General features: G+C 39.4%; 1 protein-coding gene across 1 annotated transcript; it reads left to right on the top strand.

The window, feature by feature from the left end:
- The first annotated feature begins 911 nt into the window (after positions 1-911).
- Positions 912-25,188, top strand: Csgalnact2 (chondroitin sulfate N-acetylgalactosaminyltransferase 2). The gene is made up of 7 exons (XM_052720733.1): positions 912-1,895; positions 4,329-4,545; positions 6,040-6,141; positions 9,417-9,595; positions 10,884-10,978; positions 18,445-18,526; positions 22,451-25,188. The coding sequence occupies exons 1-7, from the start codon at positions 1,235-1,237 to the stop codon at positions 22,741-22,743; spliced, it is 1,629 nt and encodes a 542-aa protein (XP_052576693.1). The 5' UTR covers positions 912-1,234; the 3' UTR covers positions 22,744-25,188.
- Positions 25,189-27,693: the final 2,505 nt, after the last annotated feature.

The following is a 27,693-nucleotide window of genomic DNA, read 5'->3' as shown; positions in this document are numbered from 1 at the left end:
TCTATTTCTAGAGTCAGTAATCCTTAGTTTAGAATTAGCTGGAAGAGCCCACACAACTGGGTGGAGCATGAAAGGTAGCATATACTTTTGTAAATTTACCGTTTTTCTCAAGGCAGACAATTAATTAAATCATTTGTGTTTTTTCTTTATATCAACTCCAAATCTTCCAGAATTATAAGGAATCTCTTGCTGTGTCATACACTGGAAAATGATGTAATGCTCAAGTAATCTACCAGAGGACTTTTGGATATAAAAATTTTTTAATGTGTTTTCCAGATGTCTGTGACCTTTTGAAATTGTGCCCACCCTGCTTGATTTTTTGCTCCCTAGATTGGTTAAGTTGAACAATAAATTAATGAGCTAGAGTGAGTATAACTGGAAGAACTTTGTCTTGCAATAAATCGTTATTGCTATAATAAAAACTACATACAGAAATCCAATTCCCACATATTACATGCTCTAGTTAGAAAGTGGTGTGTTAATAAAGAGTTATAAGGAGCATGATTTTAAAATGATTTCATTAGAATCTGTGTAAAAAAACGGAACATCATTTTGATGTTTCTTTGCTCCAGGAGGTGTAATGAGTGTATAGACAAATGGGCTGGAAGTTTTAGACACAATCTTCTCTTTTCTTTTCTTTTTTTTTTGGTTTTTCAATACAGGGTTTCTCTGTGTAACAGTCTTGGCTGGCCTGGAACTCTCTTTGTAGACCAGGCTGGACTCAAACTCACTGAGAACCTCCTGCCTCTGCCTCCCAAGTACTGGGATTAAAGGCCTGTGCCACCACCGCCTGGCAATATTTTAATATTTTATATAGTATTTTTCTGAATATTTTCTCCCAGTGCTTAGCAATTATTTTAAACTGTGTTAGCAGCTCCCTGGAACTCTACATACAGTAGTAACTTAGCTGCCAACTATTTGATATACTTAAAGAAACAAAATTCTGATTGACTCTGATCTGTTTCTTTCAGAAAAGTCACCACCCATAGAATGGATTTTATAGATCAGATTGCTTAGTGTGGATATCATGGTAACAATACAGGACATACACTTAATTTCTCACTTCTGCAAGTAGTCATGACTATTGAAGAAAGAATCTTTTTAAACTACAGCAGAGTTCACTTGGGTACCTTTTATGGAAATCCTAATTTTGTTTTTAACTTCTGGTAATTTTTCGCTAAAGTTATGAACAAGCAGAGAGCTTGTCTTGTTAGGCAAACACACAGTGGTGAGGATGTCTAGAAGAGGACCGATTCTTCACAGCCGGACCCAGTGGCTGCTCTTGGGCCTTGCTTTGTTCTTCAGCTTAGTATTATTTATGTACCTCCTGGAATGTGCCCCCCAGACTGATGGAAATGCATCTCTTCCTGGTGTTGGTAGAGAAAATTATGGTAAAGAATATTACCAGGCCCTCCTGCAGGAGCAAGAAGAACATTACCAAACCAGGGCAACCAGTCTGAAACGCCAGATTGCCCAGCTAAAGCAAGAATTACAAGAAATGAGTGAGAAGATGAGATCATTGCAAGAGAAAAAGAATATAGGGGCTAATGGCATAGGCTATCAAGGCAACAGAGAGCAGACACCTAGTGATCTCTTAGAGTTTCTTCATTCCCAGATCGACAGAGCTGAAGTTAGCATAGGAGCCAAACTACCCAGTGAGTATGGAGTCATTCCCTTTGAAAGTTTCACTTTAATGAAAGTATTTCAGTTGGAAATGGGTCTCACTCGCCATCCTGAAGAAAAGCCAGTTAGAAAAGACAAACGAGATGAATTGGTAGAAGTTATTGAAGCTGGCTTGGAGGTCATTAATAATCCTGATGAAGATGATGAACAGGAAGATGAGGAGGGCCCCCTTGGAGAGAAACTGATATTTAATGAAAATGACTTCATAGAAGGTAATATGAAAAATATGTTGGTAAGATCCATGCAAGTTGTCATCTGACCCCACCCACATGCTGTGGCACGTGTGCATGTGCATACAGACACACACAAATATAAAAACAATTTTAATATCTTGATAAAGTCTTATGTTAGTATGACAGAATGCTAGTAGCATATGCTAATATATCAATTATTACCACAGTACTAAAGCATTTATATTTTTATCCATTTTATTTCACTAAAAATTTGAAATGGCTTTTGGAAAAAGTTAAAATGAGATCATAATAAAAACAAGAATAAGAGTTGGGAAAACAGAGTAAATCTAAGCCTAAATACAAGACTATTAAGTTGAAGGACTCTTGTGGGCCATGTGATTTGCATTCCTCTCTTATCTGGTGTTGATGTTCCTCTTATGTTTTTAAAAATGTATGAACTAAGGTTCAAAATTTGAAAACCATTTGATAAGGAATGAGAAAATCTAATGCAGTAAGTTAATGGTATTTTTCCATTTTGAGAGAAACAAATGGTCACAGCATCAAAGGGAATACATAATTTTACATTTGGAAACATAAGGAAGTAGCACATTTTCATAATACAAACTGTGAAAAGGATATGGGCTTTCCTTTATTTTTATGTGTAGGGGTGTTTTTGTCTGCATGTATAATGCACCTCGTGTGTGCATTGCTTGCAGAGACCAGAAGAAGGTGTCGGATCCCTTGGGGCTGGAGTTACAGACAGTTAGTTATGCTGCCGTATGGGTGCTGGGAATCAGACTCGGGTCCTCTAGGAGAGCAGCCAGTGCTCCTAACCTCTGTGCTGTCTCCAGACCCAGGGTATGGTTTTTAAGATGGTGTATAACTTAAAGGTCATGTACATTTTAGATATTTGTTAATTGTTCTAAAAAGAAGTAATTGTACACCCCTACCTACCTGTGTCCATATTAATGCCCACTGCTAGATATTTCACTGCAAAGAACACTCTTTTGGATATAAGTGTTTTTTAAAAGTTCTTTTTGCTTTGTTCTATAAATATCCTACCACATAAGCATCTTGTTTGACTCCAGATTGTCATGGCTGTCACTTGTGTGGCTTCTGAGGGCTGTTGGGCAAGGCGTTGTGCTTTGCTGGGGCATTTTAGCTACCTTCTTCCTATGGCCGCCTCTTTTTCCCTGCTGTTAAGTCGTGCCAATTTTTTTACTAGTTGTTTCTCTCAAAATTCTCCCAACTTTCTGGAAAGCTTAGGGTTTTGTTTTGTTTTTTTGTTTTGTTTTTGGGGTTTTTTTGTTTTTTGGTTTTTTTGTTTGTTTTTTGTATTTCATGGCAGAATTGAAAGCTGCAGAGGAAATAGGATAGTTAAGTAGCATATGACATGCCTTTATACCTGCTCTGAACGTGACAGTTGTATGTCCTGCAGCCTCTGCTTGTAGTTCTCCTTAGCGCCTGTCACCTTCCTGGAATATAGTCTGTCTTTTACTTTTCCTCCACTGTGCCATGGCTGTCTTTCTCCTAAATTAATTCCTGGCGACCACTAAGCAACTTCTGTTCCTCTTCCAGGCCTTGGTGTAAATGCCATTCCTTCCAGGAAGTGGCCTCTAACCTCAAACCTAAAATAGTGATGTTTTCTGTGTGCTCTTGTCAACTCTATAATGCATCCTCTGTCACAAAATTTGCTGCATTTTGTGGTGTTGCCCATATCCTAGTAGTGGTTCTTTTTAGACTGTAAGCCTTAGGAGGGTTGGGGTGGGGCTAACCTTTTTACTCCTGAGTGTTACACTTAAAACTCATATTGCCCAGTCAGTCTCCTAAACACACCTCAGATCATTGTTTTAAAATCTATACTAATATTTCTTTGTCTGACTTTTATATATATATATATTTATATGTTTATGTATGTGTATATATGTATATCTATATGTATATGCATGTGTGTCTATACATATGTGTATATACATACATACACATATTACACATTATATTGTTACTGTTTATTTTTCTGTCTTCCTAACTAGATTGCCCTCATAACTGAGACCACATGGTCTCTGTATCCTCTATGACTAACATGAAGGTATTTGATTAATTTTTGTTGAGTTGAACCAAGTAATAAAAGTTTTGACTCTTGGGCTCAGAATTTAATATTACAGAAGTATTTGTTTGGCGCTGTGGCAATAGGGTCTGGTATTAAGGGGGAAAAGTCGTATGTAAAAAGGAATAATTACCACTTGATGTTATTTTGTGGATTGAATAATGTACCAGAGCAAACAGCTTCTTTTGTGAACCTTTTCTTCCAAAGAGTAGTTGTTTCTGGCTATACGTAGTAGGTATTTTCACAAATATATAAAGTCCACACAGTCTGGTTTAATACTTTCAATCCTTGCCTGAGTGAAGTCTGTATTCCTATTGAATTGAACTTTGACATGAACTTGTTTTGTTCCAAACTCTTTCCTTTAGGCTATTATCGTACTGAGAGAGATAAAGGCACACAGTATGAACTCTTTTTTAAGAAAGCAGACCTTATGGAATACAGACATGTGACCCTCTTCCGCCCTTTTGGGCCACTCATGAAAGTGAAGAATGAGATGATTGACATTACGAGATCAATTATTAATATCATTGTGCCACTTGCTGAAAGGACTGAAGCATTTTCACAGTTTATGCAGAACTTCAGGTAACTCTGAACTTGCAGACGTGGCTAAGTTCTTTAAATACCATATTTTGTACAGATTTACTTAATCTTCACCCAATACGATTACTTAGAACTATAGAATAATTTTATAGGCTTTAATGGATATTTCTTAGATTTCTCTTTTTCTTAAAGCATATATAGTGCATTATGTTTCTTGACAGTTTGAGCTATGAAATAAATGTGAAGGTGGCAACTACTTGGAAACTCAGTTTGACTTTGTGTTGAATTTAAGATAAGCTGAACTTTTATTAAAAGATTTATTTTACACGTATGAGTGTTTACCTTCATGTATATATGTACACCACATGTGTACAGTGCCCGTGGAGGCCAGAAAAAGGCATCAAGTCCCCTGGAACTGGAGTTCAACATGGTTATGTACCTCCATGTGGCCTGGGAACCGAAACCGGATCCTATGCTAGAGCATCCAGGGATCTTAACCACTGAGCCATCTCTCCAACCCCAATAAGTTAAACTTTTAAAAGCCAACTATATTGAAGCCTAATTTATGTACAATAAAAATCCATATAGTCTAAAGATAATGTAAAAGATATTTTAAAATTAAGCCATATTCTCATGACTTTTGAGGAATGTGTAAACTCACAAACCACCAAAACATTTCCCTCTCCCAGTAAAATCTCTTGAAAGCAATTTGAATTTTAAGATTGAAATCAACTTAAAAATGTAAACATTCAACTAAAAGGAGAACATTCCATCTTAGGAAGCAGAGTACTTATTGTGTTCTTTTAAAATGCTAAATGTTAAAGTGTGTTAGAAGAACCATTTAAGGAAAAGACTGCTTTTTTGTTTCAATTTAACAATTGTCATGTTTTAATATACCAGTTTTAGTTCTTTATGAGTCTAATCTTTCTTTTCATATATAAAAATTAGTTAACTCTATTCTGTGATAGGATATCCAAAAGTCACACTTCCAACTGAGTTTTGCCTGTTTGAAATAGCTCCCATGAAATATGATTTCCTACAGCTTTTTAAAATTGCCTTTCTTGGCATTGCTTTACTAAGTAACCTCCGTCATGGCAGCTCTTGTTGATGATAGGTGGAATCAGCACTGTGCCAGCAGCACTGGCTAATCTTTTGAATTATTCCATTTGAGAACAGTCTCTTGATCTGAGACACTTATTTATTTGGTTCTGAACTGATAGGATGTACTTCCTCAAATAGTTTTTAATTTGCTACTGCAATCCCATTGCAAATGTTCCAAAAATATTTTGAAATATGACAGTAAAGTAGTCATGGTCTTTGTTGTACTCACTGACACACAGACCGTGTTCCTTCACTGTAATACCTTCAACAATTGGACAGGATCCTCACTTTTATATTTGCTTAATGCTGCATGTGATTTCCTTCTGTATTGATAGTGTCATATTCATTTTCTTGCCAAATGTCATGTGATTACTTTCTGAATGAGCTGTGCCTTGTATGTTTTCTTGAACAAACTTTATCTTTCAATTCTCTTAGAGATGTTTGTATTCATCAAGACAAGAGGATTCATCTCACAGTTGTGTATTTTGGGAAAGAAGGACTATCTAAAGTCAAGTCTATCCTGGAATCTATCTCAAGGTTGGTGAGCCGCAAACATGCTAAGTGTTAATGTGTGTAAGAAGGATGAGAATTCGGGTGCTTAGTGATTTTAAATAGCTGCGTTTGAAAGTCTTGGCTGAGGGCAGAGCAGATGAATCAGTCAGTAAAATCCTGCTGTGCAGTGTGAGGACCCGAGTTCCAGTCCTCAGAACCCATGTGAAGCTGAGCTTGGCAGCATGCATCTGTAATCCCATGGTTCCTATGCAAGATGGGAGGCGGAGGCAGGAGAATATCCAGAAGTTCACAGACCAGCTGATGTGAGCAGTGACAACACAGAGACCCTGTTTTAATATAGAAGGCAAAGTAGCACCCAAGATTGTTCCCTGACATTCACTTGCACACACACACAAATGTGCACACACATGTACATGCATATACACCATACATATACACACATACATCACACGCACACAAAGTTGTCCTTACATGTGTATATGGGTGAGTGGTAATGATAGTAAGTTCTTCATTTCACATGTGACTCTACAAGCCCATCTTCCCTAATTGCTTAGCAGGTAGCCAGGGATGATCAGGATGTCCTGTGATCTACCCACTTGCTGCATCTTGCAAGTTCTGTCCCCTTTTCTTTCTTTTTTTTTTTTTTTTCCGGAGCTGAGGACCAAACCTAGGCAAGCACTCTACCACTGAGCTAAATCCCCAGCCCCTGTCCCCTTTTCTAAATCTAATCTCTGCTTCGATACTGTCTGAACTTACCTCACCTTTCTTTCCGCCTATACCCATGCTTCCGTTCCCTCCTCAAAGTGGCACTTAGGTCTGTCTTTACAACCCCCCACCTGATTCTGCCATACACAGTAGATACTGCTCTGTTTCTTTCTTTTACAGCCAAACTTCATGGAAAAGTAGTTCTGTAACTAAGCAGCTCATGTAGTACTGGCACATAGTAGATGCTCAAAGGTTTGAATGAATGAATTAGTAATTCCTTAATAATTTTTCACTCTTTAAAATGAAATTTTTATCTCCAAATTGTGGGCCCAAATATAAGACTCAATTGCCAAATTCAGCCTTTTTTTGATGGTTCTTTTACATGTGATAGCCAATCCTTCCTTCTTTAAAATTGTTCTTGTGTGTGATTTTTAATTTTTAATGTAAATATGCTGTATACTGTTAGGTTGGTTGTCTGTTTTTACTACACCATAAACTGCATATCTTTCATGGCTTTTTTACCTTTCTGCTGGTTGTGAGCAGCCATTTTTCTTGAGTTATTCAGCTACCATCTGTTGAGTCCCACAACCTATATCCCTGTCCATATCCTGCAAGGACTCTCAGCCTTGATGGACAAAAATATGACTCACCATCTTTCCCTCTTCACATCATGGTGGCTGTCTTTCAGCTCAGAAGGAGACAATTTTCATAGGCCCTGGGCCTAATATCTGAGAGCCAGAGTCTTTTACTCTACTTCTAGTGGTCTCTGGTGAGTTACTTTCTATTCGGGGCCTTTTCTCTGTCCCTTCCTTGCTACTACCACTGGTCCTAAGCCCAGCTCTCACTTCCTTCGTGCCCCACTTCCCTCTTTACTGCTTTCAGCCACCTCCCAAGTACCAGTCATTTACCCTGGTGTATTACTGAAACCACCTCCCTGTGTTGTCAGGATCTTCTGTAGAAAATGAAGAAACCTTGAGCCTGCTTAAGGAGAATATAGGCAACACTGAAGAATCTTGGATACTTCCCCAAAATGACAGTATTATTGCAAATAAATTTGGAGAAGAAAATAATCAGAATAACTTTGGGACCTGAAGGACTGGAACCAACCCTTAAATACCATGAAGATTTTCTTGTGGTCTTGTCTGTTTTTTGCATGTTGACTCCATCCCCCAGCTGCAGATTGGCTTCTTCCACTTGGGGAGGGATTTGGCTGTTGGCAGCTCTTGGCTTACATCCTCGTCATCCGAGAGATTCAGGAGAGAAAATCCCAGGGAAGAACGTTTCACCCACCCTTGAACTAGTTACTCAGTCATTATGGCTGAGTGGAGTGGAGGCTTTGCAGTTGGCCACATATGAGCCTAGGCCTTGAAATGACAGTCATTATTAGGGTAGGTAGAGTGAGGGATAGTCTGTGATCAGAGCATCCAGGCTGGCAGTGGGCAGTTTCTCAAAACAAAGGGAGAGATTTATACACCATAAGATGGAGAGAAGAGTCTGGGTACCCAGACTCCTGTTCAGTGGTTCTCTAGCCTTAGTGCCAGCGGCACCTAGTGAACTCATTAAAGCATAGACGCTAACTCCACCCCTTGCTTCTGAGTCAGCGACTCTGAGGTGTAGCTCCAGAACTTACCATCTGATTGGTGCCTTGCCAGGTGGCATCAGGTTTGAGGGCTTCGCTGTATGAACCACTGTCCTAGAAGAAAATCCTGCTGACTCCTCCATCCTTTTAAGGCACTAACAAAGTTGTTTGGCCTGGGATGGATGATGCCCCTCAGTTTAGCTTTCCTCTCGTTCTTCCTCTTTTACAGTTCATTGGTGTGACCCTCTCCTCATTGTTTCTGTATGGATAATCTGACCCAGCTACTTTCTTTGCTTCTGAGGATTATTTGAAAGTATTTTACTTGCCACTTACTTTGGGATCCTATCAAGGTGTAATTCAAGTTCCCCATCTGACATTCAGCTGCTACAGGCACAAGCAACCTCTTCCCAGAACCACTGTTTGTTCATTCATTCAGCAAATATTATTTAACTACTACTCTGTGAGGGGCACTGTGTCACAGTAATGAACACAAAAATCTATTTTGATGGAGTGGGAAGATACCCAAACAAACATGTCCCATGATACTAAGGGAAGCAGCTGAAGAGGAGGATGGAGATTAGAGAACCTCCTTCCTGTTTGGTATCAGGGAGGAGCTTCTGATCAAGGAGCATTTGTTCTGGGGACCTGAAAGAGGCTAGAAGAGCGTTCAGTGTGTGTTATTTATATAGAATGCATTATTAGTTACCAGAAACTATGGCTGTTTTTCCACGTATGTATGTTTCTTTCACAGTACATTTCTAAGATCTCAAAAGGCAGTGCCCCTTTTAAATATCATACCATTAGCATTTTACTTCAAATGTGGGCATTTGGTGAATATATCTTCCTGATAATGAACAAACACATGAAGCTAAAGATTTCCTTACCCTGTGTGAATATATAACCAACATAATAAGTTATTTGAAATATAAAATATATTTTGTAAGTTCTGTTGATGGAAGGACATTGTCAAACTTTAAATGGAACTTATTGGCTCTTGTATGTGCTTTCCTCATAGTGAGTCTAACTTTCACAATTACACCTTGGTCTCACTGAACGAAGAATTTAATCGTGGACGAGGACTAAACGTGGGTGCCCAAGCTTGGGACAAGGGAGAGGTCTTGATGTTTTTCTGTGATGTTGATATATATTTCTCAGCCGAGTTCCTTAACAGCTGCCGGTTAAACGCTGAGCCAGGTGGGTAAAACCCTGTTGAATGAGGCCGTGCTGGGAGCTTAGGGGAATGTCAGCTCATTCCAGTGTTAGTCACATGATTGAGGGAAAACAAGTTTCTATTAAACCTTAGGATGTTTTTCAAAGCTATATTAGGCATGATTTAACTGAGACAATAAATAGTACATTGAAATGTTGAGCCTCTGATGTTCAAATCCTTTGTCACCTTGGAGTCAGATTCCAACAGTTCTTTCCAAAGGGAAGTAAAGAAATGCAGAGGGTTGGTTGGGGTGATCTCAGTGGTGGAATGCTTGCCTAGTATGTGTAGAGCTCTAAAGTGGGTGTGGAGGCATGGAGAGGAAGGAAAGACAAAGGAGGGTAAGTCTGGGAGTTGATGAAAAGGCAGCAGCTCAGGCCAGAAAGAGTCACACAGGTGGTGTAGAGGGGAGAGTTAGAAGTTCTTAGTCTCAGGAAGATAATGTGTCCACACACACACACACACACACACACACACACCTACGCATACACATACTCATGCACACACCTTACAGAGGCGTGCAGAGGTCTGTGTACAAGTAGTGTTTGGTCTCCAGGTCATGCATTTTAAAGTGATTTACAGTACATTGCTTTATACGTTGTAGATACAAAAGAAATTTGTAAATTTATAAGTATAAAAAATAAAGAGGCTGCTGTGTAACAGGTTCCTTGACCATTACTAGGTACTTGCTGCTAGCATATCTGTCTGAAGCCAGTCATGGCAAGGGTTCCTCTACTGAGGCGAAATGGCCTAGTTAGCTGGTAAGGTCCTTGAGTGCCATCAGTTTAAATGACAAGGTCTTCTCGTCTTTCTCAGATCTTGGTTTAAATTTGTCTGCAGTTCTGTTTTATTATTCTTTATATATCTATGCACTGCATAGTATTCTAAGTATTTACTGTTTTTATTGACTCTGTTTGAAAAGGGAAGAGCAGAAATATCTGAATTCCTTGGTGCTTGTCAGAGGTTCCTGTACATCTGTTAGTGCTGAGGAGGTGAGAACACAGAGTAATGACATGGCTCACCTCCTGTGGACCTGAGAGAACGCCTCTGCATCCTCCACATAGTAGAAAGCATGCAACACCCTTTAATATGTTTTCTCCTGTTAGTTTGCATCTACAGTTTCATAGTTTGACCTGTTCTGTGTTATAAAATAGACAGTGATACTCTGTAACTTCAGTATTGATAAAATTATCACTATAAAAGATAAAAATATAGTAATAAGAGTCTTTCATTTATAACCTCTTTATGTGAAATACGCATATATTTTATTTCTAGGTAAAAAGGTGTTTTATCCTGTGGTGTTCAGTCTTTACAATCCCGCCATTGTTTATGCCAACCAGGATGTGCCACCCCCTGTGGAGCAGCAGCTGGTGAGACCTTATGTCTTTGGTTATGAAAGGCTCGATGTTTTTTTTTTTCTAGTTTCCTTTATGTTTGTTGTACAAGTAGAAATAAAGTTTCAATTGAAAAATTAGCTGTTTCGCGTACAGTTCACAGCCTTTTTTGCCTCCCACCCTCAGCAAAAGGCTTTTATTTCTATTACTTTAGAATTAAATGATAGTGGCAGGACAAAACATTTAACCACAGAAAAACCCTCATGTTCCAGAAGGTAGCAATTGTTACAGTCACATTTCTGCCAATTTATTTTAGTAGTACTTAAACTAAAATTAATTTTTAAATTCCACTAACTGGAAATTAAAAACTGCTTTGCTGAACAACTTTGAGGGAATAATACACTATAGGAGATTATGTAGAAAGTCATGAAAGGCAAATGCCATGCATCAAGGCCTTACTTATTGCCTATACTTAAATAAGCTTCTTTATTAATGTTAAATAAGCTTACTGTTTGAAATGATGTGGTTTACAGAGACATTATAAAGCTAGGAGATAGTGTTCCTGTACTTCATTCACCTGGTTTCCAGGGTTAGCACCTTGTGCACCATGGTACAGAGCAAGCGTGAGTACACACACACAATTCCCATTACCTATGGATAGGTCAGTATTGTTTAGGAGTATATATACAAATAGGACCAAAGTGGTAAATGGATCACTCACATCCACCTAATCACATATCCCACATCTTTTAGAAATGAATGACTAGGGAAGGACAAACATCTTCTGCAGTAGTATAGCCACTGATAGGTTGGTTGCCTATGCTCCTATACATAACCTCTCATCTACAGTCCTATAAGCAACCTTAGTGAAACTTACTGGATTACAGAAGAAAAGAAAAGAGGATGAGCAGATGGGGGGGGAGAGGGTAATTATTGCTGGTTGTTTTGCTCTTTTGGGGGCCCACCATCCAGCTCCCAAATAAATCACACACAAAGGCTTATTCTTAATTATAAATGCCCAGCCTTACCTTGGCTTGTTTCTTGCCAGCTTTTCTTAACTTAAATTACCCCTTCTATCTTTTGCTCTGAGCTTTCATCTTTCTCTATTCCTGTATACCTTTTCTTTCCTTCTTACTCTGTGGCTGGCTGGGTAGCTGGGTAGCTGGGTGCCTGGGTGCCTGGCCCCTGAAGTCCTCCTCTCCTTGTTCTCTTACTCCTTCTTCTTCTTCTCCTAGATTCCTCCTCATATTTATTCTCTTTGCCTGCCAGCCCCACCTGTCCTTCTCCTGCCTTGCTATTGGCCATTCAGCTCTTTATTAGACCATCAGGTGTTTTAGACAGGCAAAATAACACAGCTTCACAGTTGAACAAATGCAACATAAAAGAATGCAACACATCTTTGCATCATTAAAACAAATGTTCCACAGTATAAACAAATGTAACACATCTTAAAAAAATATTCTGCTACAGATAATGGGGGTGAATATGTTCAAAACAAATTATATACATGTGAGAAAAATGTCATACTGAAACCTGTTATCATGTATAATTAATATATTGTGAATAAGAATATTTAAATAATTAAAATGGACATATGAGTATTGCAAAATGAGATAAAGTTAGCAGACATACGTTTTAAGATGTTTAAGGTTGCTCTTGGTGGATGAGTGAGCTCATTAGCAGGTAAAAGCACTTGCTGTGCAAGCCTTGCAACCCAGGTTCTAGCCCTGGAACCCATAACAGAAGGAGAGACGATGACGGATAGCATCATCAGCAATCTCATGTATCCCTGATGCATGTGATACAAGAGACAGGGCCCTGACCTACAATCTCAATATAACCACTAGAAACAGTTTCTGACAAACTGATCCTGGGGGGCATCCTGCAAAATACCTGACCATAACTTAAACTTCAGTGTCATTAAAAACTCTGAACTTTAGTCTCTTCATTTGAGACAGAAACTTGATCTACTTGACATTTAAAATGATACTACAAATAAACAGTAATCACATATAATAGAAAAATGAGTTGACAATAATTCACAAATATAATTAGTCAACTTTACTAGGAATAAAAGAGTTTTGTGAAATTACTTCTTTTAAAAATCACAGCCATGCAAGTGAGGCTAGTGGGAATGTAGGCCAGCTCTCTGGATCCAGGTTTGAACAATTCATCTCTGCTATCAGTAATATCTGCTCCTGGGATCTCTGCTGAGCAGATAATCAGAGCCTAGAATAGCAGTATGCATAAATTGACAACATTAAACACAAGCAAAACTCTAATAAGAAATTTAATAGTACCTACTATAGTGAGTGTTATATACCAAGAGGAGGGCATGAAATGTAAATAAAGTAAATACCAAAGTGTAAGTATGGAGGAAATGGAACACTAAAAGCTGAGATATGTAGCCGGGCAGGCGGCCTTTAATCCCAGCACTCAGGAGGCAGAAGCAGGTAGATCTCTGTAAGTTCAAGGTTAGCCTAGTCTACAAAGTAAGTTCCAGGAAGTTCCAAAGTAAGTTGCACAGAGAAACCCTGTCTCAAAAAAAAAAAAAAAAAAAAAAACAAAAACCCACAAGACACTGACATGGGTGTATTTCCAGATGACTTTTTATTATTGTTGTTTTGGATTTTTTTTTTCCTTCCTTCCTTCTCTCTTCCTTCCTTTTTTCCTTCCTTCCTTTTTGAGACAGGGTCTTACTATATAGCCTAGGGCTGGCCTTGAACTTACTGTCTAACAGAGGCTGGATTCAGACTTAAGCCTCAGTCTTTCAAGTACTGGCCATCACAAAAATGTGACACCATGCCCAAACAGGAAATGTTGTAATAACAGCTAATGTTGCTGTGCCCTTTCCTGTGTGTATGGTACTGCTCCGTTTGGCCTATGTGTTAGCCCCTCTAATCCCCCTGACAACCTTTGTGATGGATGCTTTCATGACGCCCTTTGACAGATGAGAGCACAGCTGTGCTGCTGTTGTGTCTGGTAAACTGACCGGACTGGGGCCCAGGTAGTGTGCTGCACGCTTACTCCGAGGTACCGTACAGCCTGCCTCTGTTATAGTCAGTCATATGATAGTATGGGACTGTTCTGTGCCAAGCACTGTATTTCACTGAGAACCCTACCTTGCTCACAAGGATCTCTATTCTGGAAGAAGACAAAAATAAAGTCAGATAGTAAACACGATTAAAACAAACCAAGTTGTAAAAACCGATGAGGTGACTTCTGTGCTGTGTTCCGTCAAAAGGGCATTTCAGGGATGAGGCTAATGACAGCCGTGGAATGGCTGGAAGGAAGCAGCTAAGCTCCAGTGGTTGGAGCACAGCTGGCATGGTGCAGGCACAGTGCTGGGCCAGGTCACATAGAACTAGTGGAACCCCTAGAAGGAGTTCGCACTGTATGGTACAGGTGCCAGCATTTAGAGAGAAGAAAGACTGTAACTCTGGCAAGAAGCAGCCAGTAGGACTTTTGTAGTAGACGGAAGTGGGGGTGTGGTTATAGCTGTGCAAAAGATGTTAATTGCACAGATATTTAGATATTATTTGGAAGCAGAACTGATAGCTTGTTGTTGGACCAGATGTAGAAACTGAGGAAAAGAAAGGAATGAAAATAAGAAAGATCAGGACTTAGCTGTGGCCATGGTAGATGTGTGTTACTGTATACATTCAAAGAGGGTTCCGTGCTGCTAGCCGCCTTTGTGAACCTGGCATTCCTGGGGGATAGGACGGTGGGGGCTAGATATTTAGGTTATGGTTAGCCTGCCTGCTTCATGTAGCAATATAGCAGTGCAGTAAGTATTAACAACTGGGATTAAAAATCCAAATAAGTTTCAAGATGAAACAGAGATAATTAATCCTTTTCTCTAGACTGATAACATTTGAAGAGTTTTCATAGAAACTAAATTTAAAGAACATATTGCCTTCACAGTCATAGTATGTATAGAATCAGAGTTAGGATGGGGTAGAGATGTCAAAATAGGTAGTTTGCTTTCTTTAATATTCTACATTGTTGTATTTTGACTAAAAAGATATTAGACTTTAAGCCAGGCATGGTGATGCATTCCTGTAATTTCAGTACTTGACAGGCTGAGACTAGAGGCTCTCAAGTTCCAGGCCAGCCTGGGCTACATAAGAAATGTTCATACTAGCCTCAGCTATTATAGTCAAACTCTGGGTTCAGTCTTTAGCATCATTTCAAAAGAAAAAGAATATTGAAATTCTGTCAGTAAAACTATACTTATAAATTCATTTATTTATTCATTCAGCATATAAATCAAATGTTAACCATATGCATGGCATTGATCTGTGTGCTAATTATACTGTAGGAATGATCAGAATTTGTGAAAGTCCTGCTGTAAGAGAACTTTATATTTTAGAGGGGGAAAACATGCCCGCTTCAAGGAAATGGAACGAAAAAGTTAGTCTTCATCTGTCAGTTCTCAGCTGAGCAGAGCCCTCAGGGCTGCCTGGCTCATTCTGTTTTCTGATCTTCTCTCCTGTTTCGTACAGCAGCATTTTCAGACCGTCTGCATCGTTGTTACAATTGTTAGTCTCTGCAAGGCTCCTCTTCCTGCTCTCGGTGTTCACAAGTGGCTCCTGCTTCAATGGCTTGAGCCTAACTCCACATTGTGCTTCTCTGGGTCAGCCCTTCCTCTGGGTTCCATCTGAGAGGATGGCACATCATTGACCCCTCATTCAAGACGCAGCCTGTGTATGTCGTCTGGCACTAGTCCTCACTGCCACCCATTCAGTCACCTGGACTTAGGTCCATTCCCTAAGTCTTTTCCACTTCCATCCACTTCTCTCTGTTCTGTGTACACCGCCAGCTTTACATCCTTACCTATAATTATTGCTTCATAAGTGGCCTCTCATCTTGGCTTTTCTAACCTACTCTCTTTAATCTAGCAAGTGATTTTCAAAAACATCCGAATTATTCCTACAGCTCTTCAGAGAAGTTCTACTGCTTTTAGGATAAAGGCCAAACCATATGACCAAACACACTGGACTAGTAACATGGCCCTGCTTATCCTAGGCCAGAGGTCAGAGGCCAGCAGCTGTGTGGTTTGTGGTTAAATCTTATCCTTCTTTAATCAATGTGAACTGATTTTTTTTTTAAGACAAGGTATCACTATGCAGTTTAAGCCAGGCCCTGGAACTCACCCTGTAGACCAGGCTGGCCTTAAACTCATAGAGTTCCACCTGCCTCTACCTCCCGAGTGCTGGGATTAAAGGTGTGCACCACCATGCCTGGTGTCTTCCTTACTTTATATAGCCCACAAATTGGGGATTATATGTAAAATGTTAATGGTTTTTAAATTAATATTTTATCACACATGAAAATTATATGAAGTTAAAATCCTAGTGTCCATAATAAAGTTTACTGGAGCACCGCCTACTCATTTGATTATTTGTCAATGACTGTTTTCACAATACAAGAACTGTGACAGACTGTATGTTCCTTAGACCCGAAAATACTCCACAGCTTTCTACAAGATGAGTTTGTAGACTGTTGGCTACAATACCTCTCCTTGAGTCTTACTCCCTAATCCCTACTGATCTTCTTACCTGCAGGCCTTGGTGAACTATCGTTTTGTCTGAACTCTTCCCCCAGGACATCTTTACCTTGGTTCCCTTGTCAGTCAGATTCCAACTCCAGCTTCGTTTCTGCAGGAAACTGTCTCAGTGCTCACAGTTTGCATGAGATACCTTGCTTTAGCCCTCCTTACCTTCGTGTCCTGACCCAGGCCAGACTCGGTGGGCCTGAGTAGCCCTGGGTACTTTGCTGTGTACTCTCCTCCTTTGTCTGCTGTTCCCTACAGTGCTGTCTTACAGAATCCCAACCTTTGTAAGGATGACTGTCACCCAGGCCCAGGGAGGTAGACCTCAGTCCTCTCCACACACATTCTGCCTTAGATGTCTGACTGAGTCCAGGCCTCAGCTCCTGGGCTGCCTTGGAGCCTTGCATCCTACTTCTTACCACTCTTTGTCCTTGGTGATGTCCTTTGTCATGCTGATCCCTGCCCCTCCCAGAAGCCTTCACCTTCAGCTTTCTTTGTTTCTATTTCACTTATCTTTTATAAGCATCCAGATCTCCCTTCTCCTCTCAAGAGCTCTGTCTGCCTTGCTGCCCCAGCCTCTGCCATTCCCAGTGGAAGAGCTGCCCCATAGGACTGAAGACAAACAACTTCCTGGGCCCAGCCTGCCCTTCCGTGGTGACTAGAGCTGATCCGTCCCCCTTGACAAGGGCTCCTTCAGCCGTCCTCCCTCGCTCTCATCCTAGCATTTTGCCTCTTCTGGATCGCCTTAGGGTCTCGCTTACTGTATTCTTGCCACAGGCACTCCTTCCTTTGTTGAACAGTCTTTAGACAAAGCTCTGTGGATGCTCCCTCCTGGCTTGCACTGTCTTCCAGATATCTGCATGGCTTCTCCTTTCATTCAGGTCCCGGCTCAAAGTTTTACCTGCTCAGAGTGTTCTGTAAGAAACCATGACACAGACTAGGCTGTTCTCTGTCCTGCCTTCCCCTGGTCTTGGCATGTGGCACAGCCTTTTTGAAATGAATTTATCTTGGTTTGCTACTTTCCTACAAATCCCTAATTTTGTGTTTCTCTACTGGGACTTCAACAGCAACTATTTTAATATTGGCTTTCCTCATGGCAAAAAAGGATTTGGTAGTTCCAAACTTCTTTTGTACCCTTTACCAGTTGTTGGCAAACTCTGTAAAGAGCTGATGGGAGATATTTTAGGCTTTCCAGGCCAAATGGTCCAGTTGCAACTGTGCAGCTCTCTCTCCCTGTATTGTGAAAACTTTGTCATGATAAAGTTATTTATAAAGCAGGTGGCAGGCAAGAGTTAGCCCAGGGCTGTAGTTTGTCGGCCCCTTGCTTATGCCGCATAAAAAGAACAAACTTTCTCCTAAGAGTAAAGGATCTAATGTGCCCAGCAACCCTCCCTTTTTAGCTTGTTGGTTTGAATTCTGTCTCAGTACCTGCTAGCAATCAACTTGAATGAAGTGGGGTGAAACTATCTCACAGGTACAAAGCCTGGTTGAGAAGCTACAGGTGTCAGGAGTTTCCTAAAACTTCAGGTTGTGTAGCACCAAATAATTACCAGAACAAAACTGTACCAAAGAAGTTGGGGAATGGGTGCTGGTAAACACCCAGATAAGTGTGTGTATAGGTGATCATGGCACATTGTGGTACACATGCACGTAGCTCTTGTCCTCTCGGGAGTCCCCTGATGTCAGGACTGTGCTGTCTTGTTATTAGTAACTCAGCCTGGACTCTGCACGGGGCTGAGTTCAGCTCAATTCCAAGCGACAGGAAGCCTGTGCTCCTGCAGATTGCAGTCTTTGTTTGTTTGTAAGGTTTTAACAGAATAAATTCATATGATCCCTTGTCAGTCACAGAAATAACAGCACAAACAGCTTTTGTAAAATGGTATAATTATTGATTAAAACTTCTAGTTATTAAAGATTAAATTGAATTTTTTTTCTTCTTTAACATAAGGTTCATAAAAAGGATTCTGGTTTTTGGAGAGATTTTGGCTTCGGGATGACTTGTCAATATCAATCAGATTTTCTGACCATTGGTACGTATACATTACATCTAAGGATAGAACTTGATGTCTTTAGTCTAGGCCTTATGACATTTTTCCAGAAGGTGTCAGATTTGAGTACTTTTGGTTAAATTGTAAGGGTTATATCTGAAATATGAAAGGTAAAGTGAAGTTTATAATTAATGTCTTAGATTAGTACAAGTGGGGTTATAAAGGTAAAAACTAAATTTACTAGTTTCTTTAAAAACAAAAACACTCCACATTAAGAAAACACTTGACTACATGTTACTGTGCTGCAGTTGTTTGGAGTACTCTTCTAGAGCTCGATATAACTTTACTGTTGTGTCAGTAGGTATCACAGCTGAAGAAATCGTGGAGTATCTAGTTAAAGGGCTTCTTCTTTTTCATTTAGAGATGACGCCCTTTTTAGTTTTCTGTTTAAGTACTGTGCAGAATCCCAGAGTGAAGACAGAGGGGAAGAGGGCATCTTTGAAGTGGGAGCTGGAGACGTTGTCTACCCCTGGCCCAAAGAAGTGGTGAAAGGTCTGGCTTAATTTCCCTCCTCCCCTCAGTTTTAGTCATATTCACAAAAAAGTCCCGTGTCAGAGAGTAGTTTGGTAAGTGACTCCTATGACTCCAGGTTATTTAGTGTCTCCATTTCCATAATGCAGTGGAAGCCATAGGCTATTTCTTGTGATATTCTTAACCCATAATAAATTCACTTTTATAGTCAGCCATTTATTTAAGTCCTTCCACTCTGTCTCTTTATCATTGTAATACTTGAATAATGGAAAAACAAGAAGTAATGATAAAGCAAATGGCATTTCCCTAATTTTTTAACATAGTAAAATAGTAAGCACTCACTATCTTTCAAAAACAGATTTTTGTACACTGTAACAATATTGTAATGTTTTGAGTACTACATTGACTTACAGATCACATGTGAAATTTACCAGCTTGAAATGTACAGTTACCTAAGTTGTATGGTTATCACCAATCAATTTAGACTGTTATCACCCTTAAACGAAACCATATGCCCATTAGTAATTATTCTCCATTGCCCACCAATTCCCTCACTCCCAAACCCATTAATCTACTTCCTATTGATTTGCCTCTTCTGAGCACTTAACATAATTGCAGTTGCACATCCCATGGTCTTTTATTACTGATTTCTTTCACTCATCATGATGTTTTCAAGGTTTAGCTATGTGCCATGTATTGGTTACTTTATTCCTTTTTTTAGCCAAATAATGTTCCACATTTGGTTATACCACATTTTTCTGTCTGTAGATAGATACTTGGATTCTGTTTTTAGGCTATTATGAGTATTTCTGTTATGAACATTTGAATATTAGTGTATACACTTTTGTGGAAATACATTGTTCATTCTCCTTCCTGTAGTAGGATTATATGGTGTGATGGTTCATCTTGAATATCAAGTTGAAGGGATTTAGAACCACCAAGGAAACAAAACTCTGGTCATGTCTGTGAGGGATTTCTGAATTAATTCAGATGGAAAGACCCATGTTAAATGTGGGCCATCCCATTCCATGCGCTAGGGTCCTAAACTGAATTTAAAAAGCAGTCTAACTGCACGATTCATCACTCTCTGAACCTGGCTGGGAAGAAAATGTGACCAACTGCTCACACTCCTGCAGCCATGCCTGCTGTGATGGACCCTTGAACTGTGAGCCAAAATAATTTTTCCTTAAATTGCTTCATGTCAGGTATTAGTCACAGCAGGGAGAAAAGTAATCCATCAGGTAACTGTGGTTAACCTTTTCAGGAATTGCCATGGTGCTTTCCAAAAGGCCTCTGTCTGTTTACATTCTCCCAGCAGAGTATGATAGTGCTAATGTCTCTGCAGCTTTATAGTTGGTATTGTTCTCTTCTTTTTCAGATTGGCTTATATATTTTATGTATATGAGCGCTGTGTTTGCATGTACACCTGTGCTCCAGAAGAGGGCATCGGATCCCATTACAGGTGGTTGGGAGCCATCTTCTGGGTGCTGGGAACTGAACTCAGGACCTCTGGAAGAGCAGCTAGTGCTCTTAGCCACTGAGGCGTCTCTTCAGCCCTGTTATCTTTCTTTTTTTTTTTTTAATTTCAGCTGTTATGGAGTGTGTGTGAAGTAATATCTTGTTGGGGATTTTGTTATGGGTTGTTGTTTAGGTCTCAGGGTTTTAGTAAACTTGTGACCTGCACTAAGAATTTGGTGCATCCTTCTTCCCTCTGCTCTTTCTGAACAGAATTTTGTTTTTAAGACTGTTTTCAACTGTTCAAAAAACTTCATGTACTTTTTTGTTTTCCTTACTTCTTTAAAAAGTCAGTTGTTGAGGCTGGAGAGATGGCTCAGTGGTTAAGAGCATTGGCTGCTCTTCCAGAGGTCCTGAGTTCTAGTCCCAGCACCAACAACCACCTGGTGGGATCTGATGTCCTCTTCTGGCATGCAGACAGAGTGCTCATTAGTTAATTAACTTTTTAAAAGTCAGTTGTTTAGCTTGAACCCAGTTTTAAGAGTATCTCCATCTCATTGCCACCCACTACAGTTAGCCTCTGCTTTTACTGCTCATCAGAATTTTGTTAATAAGATCATAACAGTTATGCTGCCATGTCCACTGTTGCTCGCTCTCTCTCTTTTTTAATTTATTCAGTATGGAGACTGGACCCGGCTGCACCCCATGCACAGCCTTTAGTAGCTCAGACTGTCCTCAAACTTAAGATGCCCCTGCCTCTACCTCATGAGTGTTGGTATTGCAGGTGTGCACCACCATGCTCACTGTTCTTGAATTACTTTTCTGTTTCTTCTTTCTTTCTTTTTTTTAAGTCCCTAATTGAGTAACACACAACTGGCAACTTCTTCCTTGAATACTTTCTTCAATTGCCTACTATCTTGGCACCTTTTCCAGTGTTTTCTCCCTTGCCTGAATTCACTTCTCAGCCTCTTGCTGATTTGATTTTTTCTGCCCATGTTTAACCTCTAAAACTTGGCATTTCTTTTTTTTTTTTTTCACTTGGCATTTCTTAGTATTTAAACCTAGGCCTTATTTTTATTCTGAACTCCTTCAGCAACCCAGTTCATTCCTATGGCTTCAAACCATCTGTTGCTAAAATCCCTTCCCTAAAGAAGATGTAAGCAATGTTTACTCTTCCTCCAAAGACCCCAAGGAGACAGCAAGGTACAGTCTAGCACTTTTCTCCATTGAATCCATTAGGCTTACTTACAGACCAGTAAGTAAGTTACAGGCTAGAGCGTAGAGGATTTCAAAGCAGCCCCTCTGGAAAGCCTGCACTCAGCATAGATAAAGATTCCCCCATGGCCAAATGGATTGCCCTCCCTCCCTAGGCCTTCCTACACTGTGTACTGTCCTCCCAGAGGCCACTTGCAATTAGGGCAGATTGTATATCCCTGGTTGGGAGACGGGGCTGGATACTGCAGTGAGGGTCCCACAACCCTCCCTGCTCCTGTGAGGAAAGTTAGTAGTCAACAAGTCAGTCTGTGGTGATCTTTTGCAAACAGGCTGAGTGAACTCTGAAGATGGTGGCAGTGTGGTCCAGAGAGTGATCCTGTGTGATACTATCTGTGCACCCAGTCTGAAACTTCTGCCTCCCACTTTGTCCATTTCTTGTGTTTTCCCCTATGGAAAGTTTTCTATAACCTAGAAGATCCTGTTTCTTGAAGGACAGAAAAAAGTATTAATGGTGGGGATGTGATTGTATTTCCTTCTCTTTGACTTCCTGTAGAACTTAGTGTTCTTAAATACCTCTTGTGATGGCGATCTTCTCAGCAGCTGATGTTGAACTTGCGTAGTCTAAATGTCAGCTGTTAATGGGATTTCCAAACCAGAAGTTATCCTACTACCTGTGCTGTCCCGGGCCATCTCCTCTGAAGCAGAACATTTGCTGGTTTATGCTCTGGCTGTCAGACACTTGAAGTGTCAGTTTTGTTCCTGCAGGTGGATTCGACATGGAAGTAAAAGGCTGGGGTGGAGAAGATGTTCATCTTTACCGGAAATACTTACATGGTGATCTCATTGTGATTCGGACTCCAGTTCCTGGTCTTTTCCACCTCTGGCATGAGAAACACTGTGCAGATGAGCTGACTCCTGAGCAGTACCGGATGTGCATCCAATCCAAAGCCATGAACGAGGCTTCTCACTCCCACCTGGGAATGATGGTCTTCAGGGAGGAAATAGAGATGCATCTTCGCAAACAGGCGTACAGAACAAACAGTGATGCTGCTGGGTGACAGCATCAACACATTCAAGTCTGAACCACAAATCAGCACTGTTTATTCAGCCTTAATTCCAACTCAAGATTCTGTGCCTCTTCCAGAGAAAAGCTGGTTTTCATGTTCTTTCTGAATGTGTTTTGTAGTTCAGATTGAGGTAAGAAGCACACACAGGTGTTTTGATACAAAGCCTGTTTTGTGAGAGTACTATAGTATGAAACAGTTGACAAAATGAAGTTTGATATTTGTTCCAAAAATAGTTTGAAATAGATTCTGCGTGGTACCTGTGTTCTGATTGGTCCAGGTGTTCTAGGCTGACGTTGGGGTGGTCAGCACATTCCTACAGGGAACAGAACATGGGTTGTCATTCTCTACAGGCAGATACCACCTGCTAACCACCAAGTCTATCATCTAACTTCAGTTTTTAAATGAGAGCTCTTGTTGATCACATGCAGAATATTTTTTCACAGAGAATAATTAAATGGCATATCTGAAATCTCTAGCCCATGATGAAGGCAGAAAGCAAAGCCCCTTAACTTCTTGTTGCTTTACCTCTAAATATCTGTTTTTAAGCCAATGGATACAGCAGACATAGTTTAGAATCTATGGTTTGTTTATAAATATATCCTTATGTTACCATCATGTTCAAAATGCATAGTCAAAGCTGCAGTAGATTGTTTTGAGCAAACAAGTAAATGCAGAGCTTTTAAACAAAGCATTTTATTACATTCGAATGCAGGAAAATAACTATCTTTGGGAACATCTTTTTCTATAAGCCGGATGTATCAGAACCTTCCTGAAGAGGCATAGAAGATATGAACATTATAGCATGGTTTTGTATGGCTTTTGTTTTGCACTGTCTTATTTAGCATGGGTACATATATATTTATTTTCTAATATGTTAATATTTGCCACAACTGTGTTTGCATTTGTATTATACTTTCAGTTGAAGGAGTTTCATTGAAAAAAAAAGCTATTTAATGCATTATATAATAAAATCACTCTGGTTTGAGAAAAGGGAAGGAAGGAAAGTAATCTGATAGAAATATGAATTATGGAGTACTTTAAAAAATTATGTACAGATTGAATGTTATTTTAATTGAAGTGTAAATTATATTGAGACAAGATGAATAAGAAATTATATTCTAATAGGAATGTACTATAATATTTATCACACATGGATATTTTATCATTGGGCCATTTACTAGACAAAGTAAAAGGCATGCATAATTTTTTTAACCCTTGACTTTTAAAAGGGACCTACTATTTGTACATAACCCATGAAAACCCAGGAAAAGTCATTTTTGTTCAGTAAGTCATACACTCTCAAATGTTACAAATGCCAAATTTCTAGGTGCTAAAGTGAATCCAGTTTCATAATAACTAATTGTTGAGGGGTCTAGCTGGGGGAGTGTTTAGGTGGTTTTTTAAGATGCATAAATGCTTTCTGCGGAGTAAGAAACGCCAGCATCTCCTTTATACATGTTTATTGTGAAGACCGTGAACATGGTATTTAAAATTAGGGAACTTGATTATTTGCAAAGGTGGATTTTGACTTGGTTTTGAGATAATCAAATGATTTTTACTTTAACTCCTATTTTTTAAAGCTAGCATTTATTTAAAGATGGAAGCTGAACAACGAAAGAATTACTATATTTTTTACATTAAGTGGTACCAATAAAGTATTTTGTTACCAAAAGTTAAATGAAAATGTGGTAAAGTAATTTCTTTCTCATTTAAAATATCCTAAGTTCAATAAGGTCCACGGTGTGCGGTTGTGACATTGAAGGATAATGGAGCCGACGCAGTGCAGAGCGCTGCCATCGAGCACCGGGGACTAGCCCTCTGTGCCTTTCTAGTGTATCCGTCCTCACTCTTCTGTCAGTCACAACCTGATCTCTGTGAGAATTTGTCACTTGTTTTTCTTATAGGTTTCCGAACTCTATATATCTCTACTGTTTAATTTTGTCTGGTTTTGAATTCATGTTATTATTTCAGTATATGTTTTCCAACTTTTATAAGGTATTATGTTCCTAAAGTTCATCCATGTTAATATCCAAATTGATTCATTTTTATTATTGAGTAGTATTTCATGAATATACTATGATGTTGATTTTATTGATAATATTTGTGGTGCTTCCAAGTTTTTTTGTTAATATTATTGGTAGCTTTTGGTTATTTATACTTTTTACTGTTTTGTTTTGCTGTTACAAACAGTGGTATCAAGAGCATGACCAAACATGTCTCTTGTAAGTGTACCAAAATTTCTGTAGGAGTAAAATTCCTGTATCATTATTTGTATATATATTGAACTACTTTCTAAAGTAGACCACCTTGCAGCACTGGGTGGAGTTTATTTTATGTCCTTGGTCGTACTTAATTGTATCAGACCTGAAAACAATACTCCTGAAATTCTTCTATAAAATAGAAAAGGAAGAATCTTTTTGGAATTCTTTGTACAAAGCCATATTACCTTGATACCCAGGCCAAACAAAGACCCTTAAAAAAAAAGAATGAAATGAAGGAAGAAAAAGAGAGAAGAAGAAATAGGAAGAAAGAGAAAGAAAGAAAGAGAAAAGATAAAGAATTATAGGACAATCTCTCCTAGGTCAGCAGTTCTCAGCCTGTGGGCCATGACACCTTTGGGGTCAAATGGCCCTTTAATGGGGGTTGCCTAAGACCATCCTGCATATCAAATATTTATATTATTCATAACAAATTTACGTGGCAAAATTATGGCTATGAAGTGGCAGTGAAATAAATTATGGTTGGGGGGGTCACTACAACATGAGGGACTGTATTAAAGGTCAAAGCATTAAGAAGGTTGAGAACCATTGTCCTAGATGAACATGGGTATAAATTTTCTCAATAAAAGACTTGCAAACTAATTTAAAAAGATCATCCAAAATGGCTAAGTCAACCTCATCCTAGAGATGCAGAGGTGGTTCATCATACATAAATCAATAAATGTAATCCACCACACAAATATACTCAAAAGACAGAAACCAAGTGATCGTCTCATTAAATGCAGAAAAGGCCTTGACAGAATTCAATATCCTTTCATGGCAAAAGTCCTGGAGAATCTAAAGACACAGGAAACATATCTCAACACAGTAAAGGCAGCAGCAATATACAACAAGCCCACAGTCAACACTATACTAAATGGAGAAAAATTTGATCTGCTTCCATTGAACAAGATAAGGATATTTATTCTCTGCACTCTTGTTCAACAATAGGCCTCGAAGCCTTGGAGTAATAAGACAACAGAATGAGATAATGAGGCTGTGAATAGAAAAGGAAAGCATAAGTGTGTGCGTTGGCAGATGGTAAGATTCTACACATAAAAACTCCTGAAGACGCCACAAAAAAAAAAAAAAAAAAAAAACTGCAGCTGATAAACATATTCATGGAAGTAGCAGGATACAAAGCTAACACAAAAATTAGTAGCCTGCCTGTATGCCAACAACAAACATACTGAGGAAAAAGTAAGAAAACAGCCCCGTTCACAGTAACCTCAAAAACATCTTGGAATTAGCCCAACCAAAGAAGTGGAAGACTTCTACCATGAAAACTTTTAAGACACTGAAGAAAGAAATTGGAGATTCCAGAAGGCAGAAATACCACCCATGCTCATGGACTGGCCGGGTAATAATGGAGATAACTTCCAACCAAAGGCAATCCACAGATTCAATGCTATACTAATCAGAATTCCAATACAATACCCATAGAAACTGAGAGAAGAATCTTAAAATTCATATGGAATCACAAAAGACCCCAAATAGCCAAAACCTAGAAATAAAAATAATGCCAGAGTTATTACGAAACCTGATTTCAAGTTATGCCACAAATACCTAGTAATAAAAACAGCATGCCAGCCGGGCGGTGGTGGCGCACGCCTTTAATCCCAGCACTTGGGAGGCAGAGCCAGGTGGATCTCTGTGAGTTCGAGGCCAGCCTGGTCTCCAAAGTGAGTTCCAGGAGAGGCGCAAAGCTACACAGAGAAACCCTGTCTCGAAAAACCAAAAAAAAAAAAAACAAACAAAAAACAAACACAAAAAAACAACAACATGCCATGGGCTGGAGAGATGGCTCAGAGGTTAAGAGCACTGGCTGTTCTTCCAAAGGTCCTGAGTTCAATTCCCAGCAAACACATGATGGCTTATAACCATCTGTAATGTAATCTGGTGCCCTCTTCTGGCCTGCAGGGATGCAGGCAGAACGCTGTATGCATAATAAATAAATATTTGCCGGGCGGTGGTGGCTCATGCCTTTATAAAAACAAACAAACAAAAAAACAGCATGCCACTAGCACATAAAAATCACTGATAAATGGAAACAAAAGAAGACCCAGCTATAAGTCTGTGCACCTACAGCCACCCGATTTTTGATAAAGATGCTAAAACACACAGTGTTGAGAAAAGACAGCATCTTTAAACAATCGTATTGGGAAAACTGGATATCTGTGTAGAAGAGTGAAATTCTTTTTTCTCTCTCACCCTTCACACAAACCAATTCCTAATGGGTCAAAAATCTCAATGTTAGACCTGAAACTGAAGAAAGAAAGAATCGTGGGTCCACTTCAGGATGTAGCTCAGGTAAGGACTTTCTGAGTAGGACTTTGGAAGTCCAGGAAACAAGACCAACAATCAGCAAGTCTGATTTCGTGGAATTAGAAGGCCTCTGTACTGCAAAGGAAATAATTGACTGACAAGGTAGTCAATGGAAGTGGGGAGATTCTTTCCATATAACAGAGTATCAGCGTCTATAATATACAGAGAACCTAAAAATCTAAACACCAGTATAACAACCCAGTTTTTAACTTGGGCTATGGAACTAAACAGAGTTCTCAGAAGAAAAGTACAAATGGCTAAGAAATATTTCTAAAATGTACCCATCCTTAGCTGTCAAAGAAATCCAAATTAAAATTACTTTGAAATGTTTTATCCCAGTCAAAATAGCTGAGACTAA

The sequence above is a fragment of the Peromyscus californicus genome, unplaced genomic scaffold (assembly GCF_007827085.1).
Source record: "Peromyscus californicus insignis strain IS unplaced genomic scaffold, ASM782708v3 Scaffold_6__1_contigs__length_162567912, whole genome shotgun sequence".
NCBI lineage: Eukaryota > Metazoa > Chordata > Mammalia > Rodentia > Cricetidae > Peromyscus > Peromyscus californicus.
This window is presented reverse-complemented; position numbering and strand designations above follow the sequence as displayed.

What these genes read in the sequence shown, in the direction of transcription:
- Csgalnact2 (XM_052720733.1), top strand. Translation starts at nt 1,235, where the DNA reads ATGTCTAGAAGAGGACCGATTCTTCACAGCCGGACCCAGTGGCTGCTC. An exon ending in CAGTTTATGCAGAACTTCAG is followed by an intron (nt 4,546 to 6,039) that starts GTAACTCTGAAC and finishes CAATTCTCTTAG; the next exon opens with AGATGTTTGTATTCATCAAG. An exon ending in CCGGTTAAACGCTGAGCCAG is followed by an intron (nt 9,596 to 10,883) that starts GTGGGTAAAACC and finishes TTTTATTTCTAG; the next exon opens with GTAAAAAGGTGTTTTATCCT.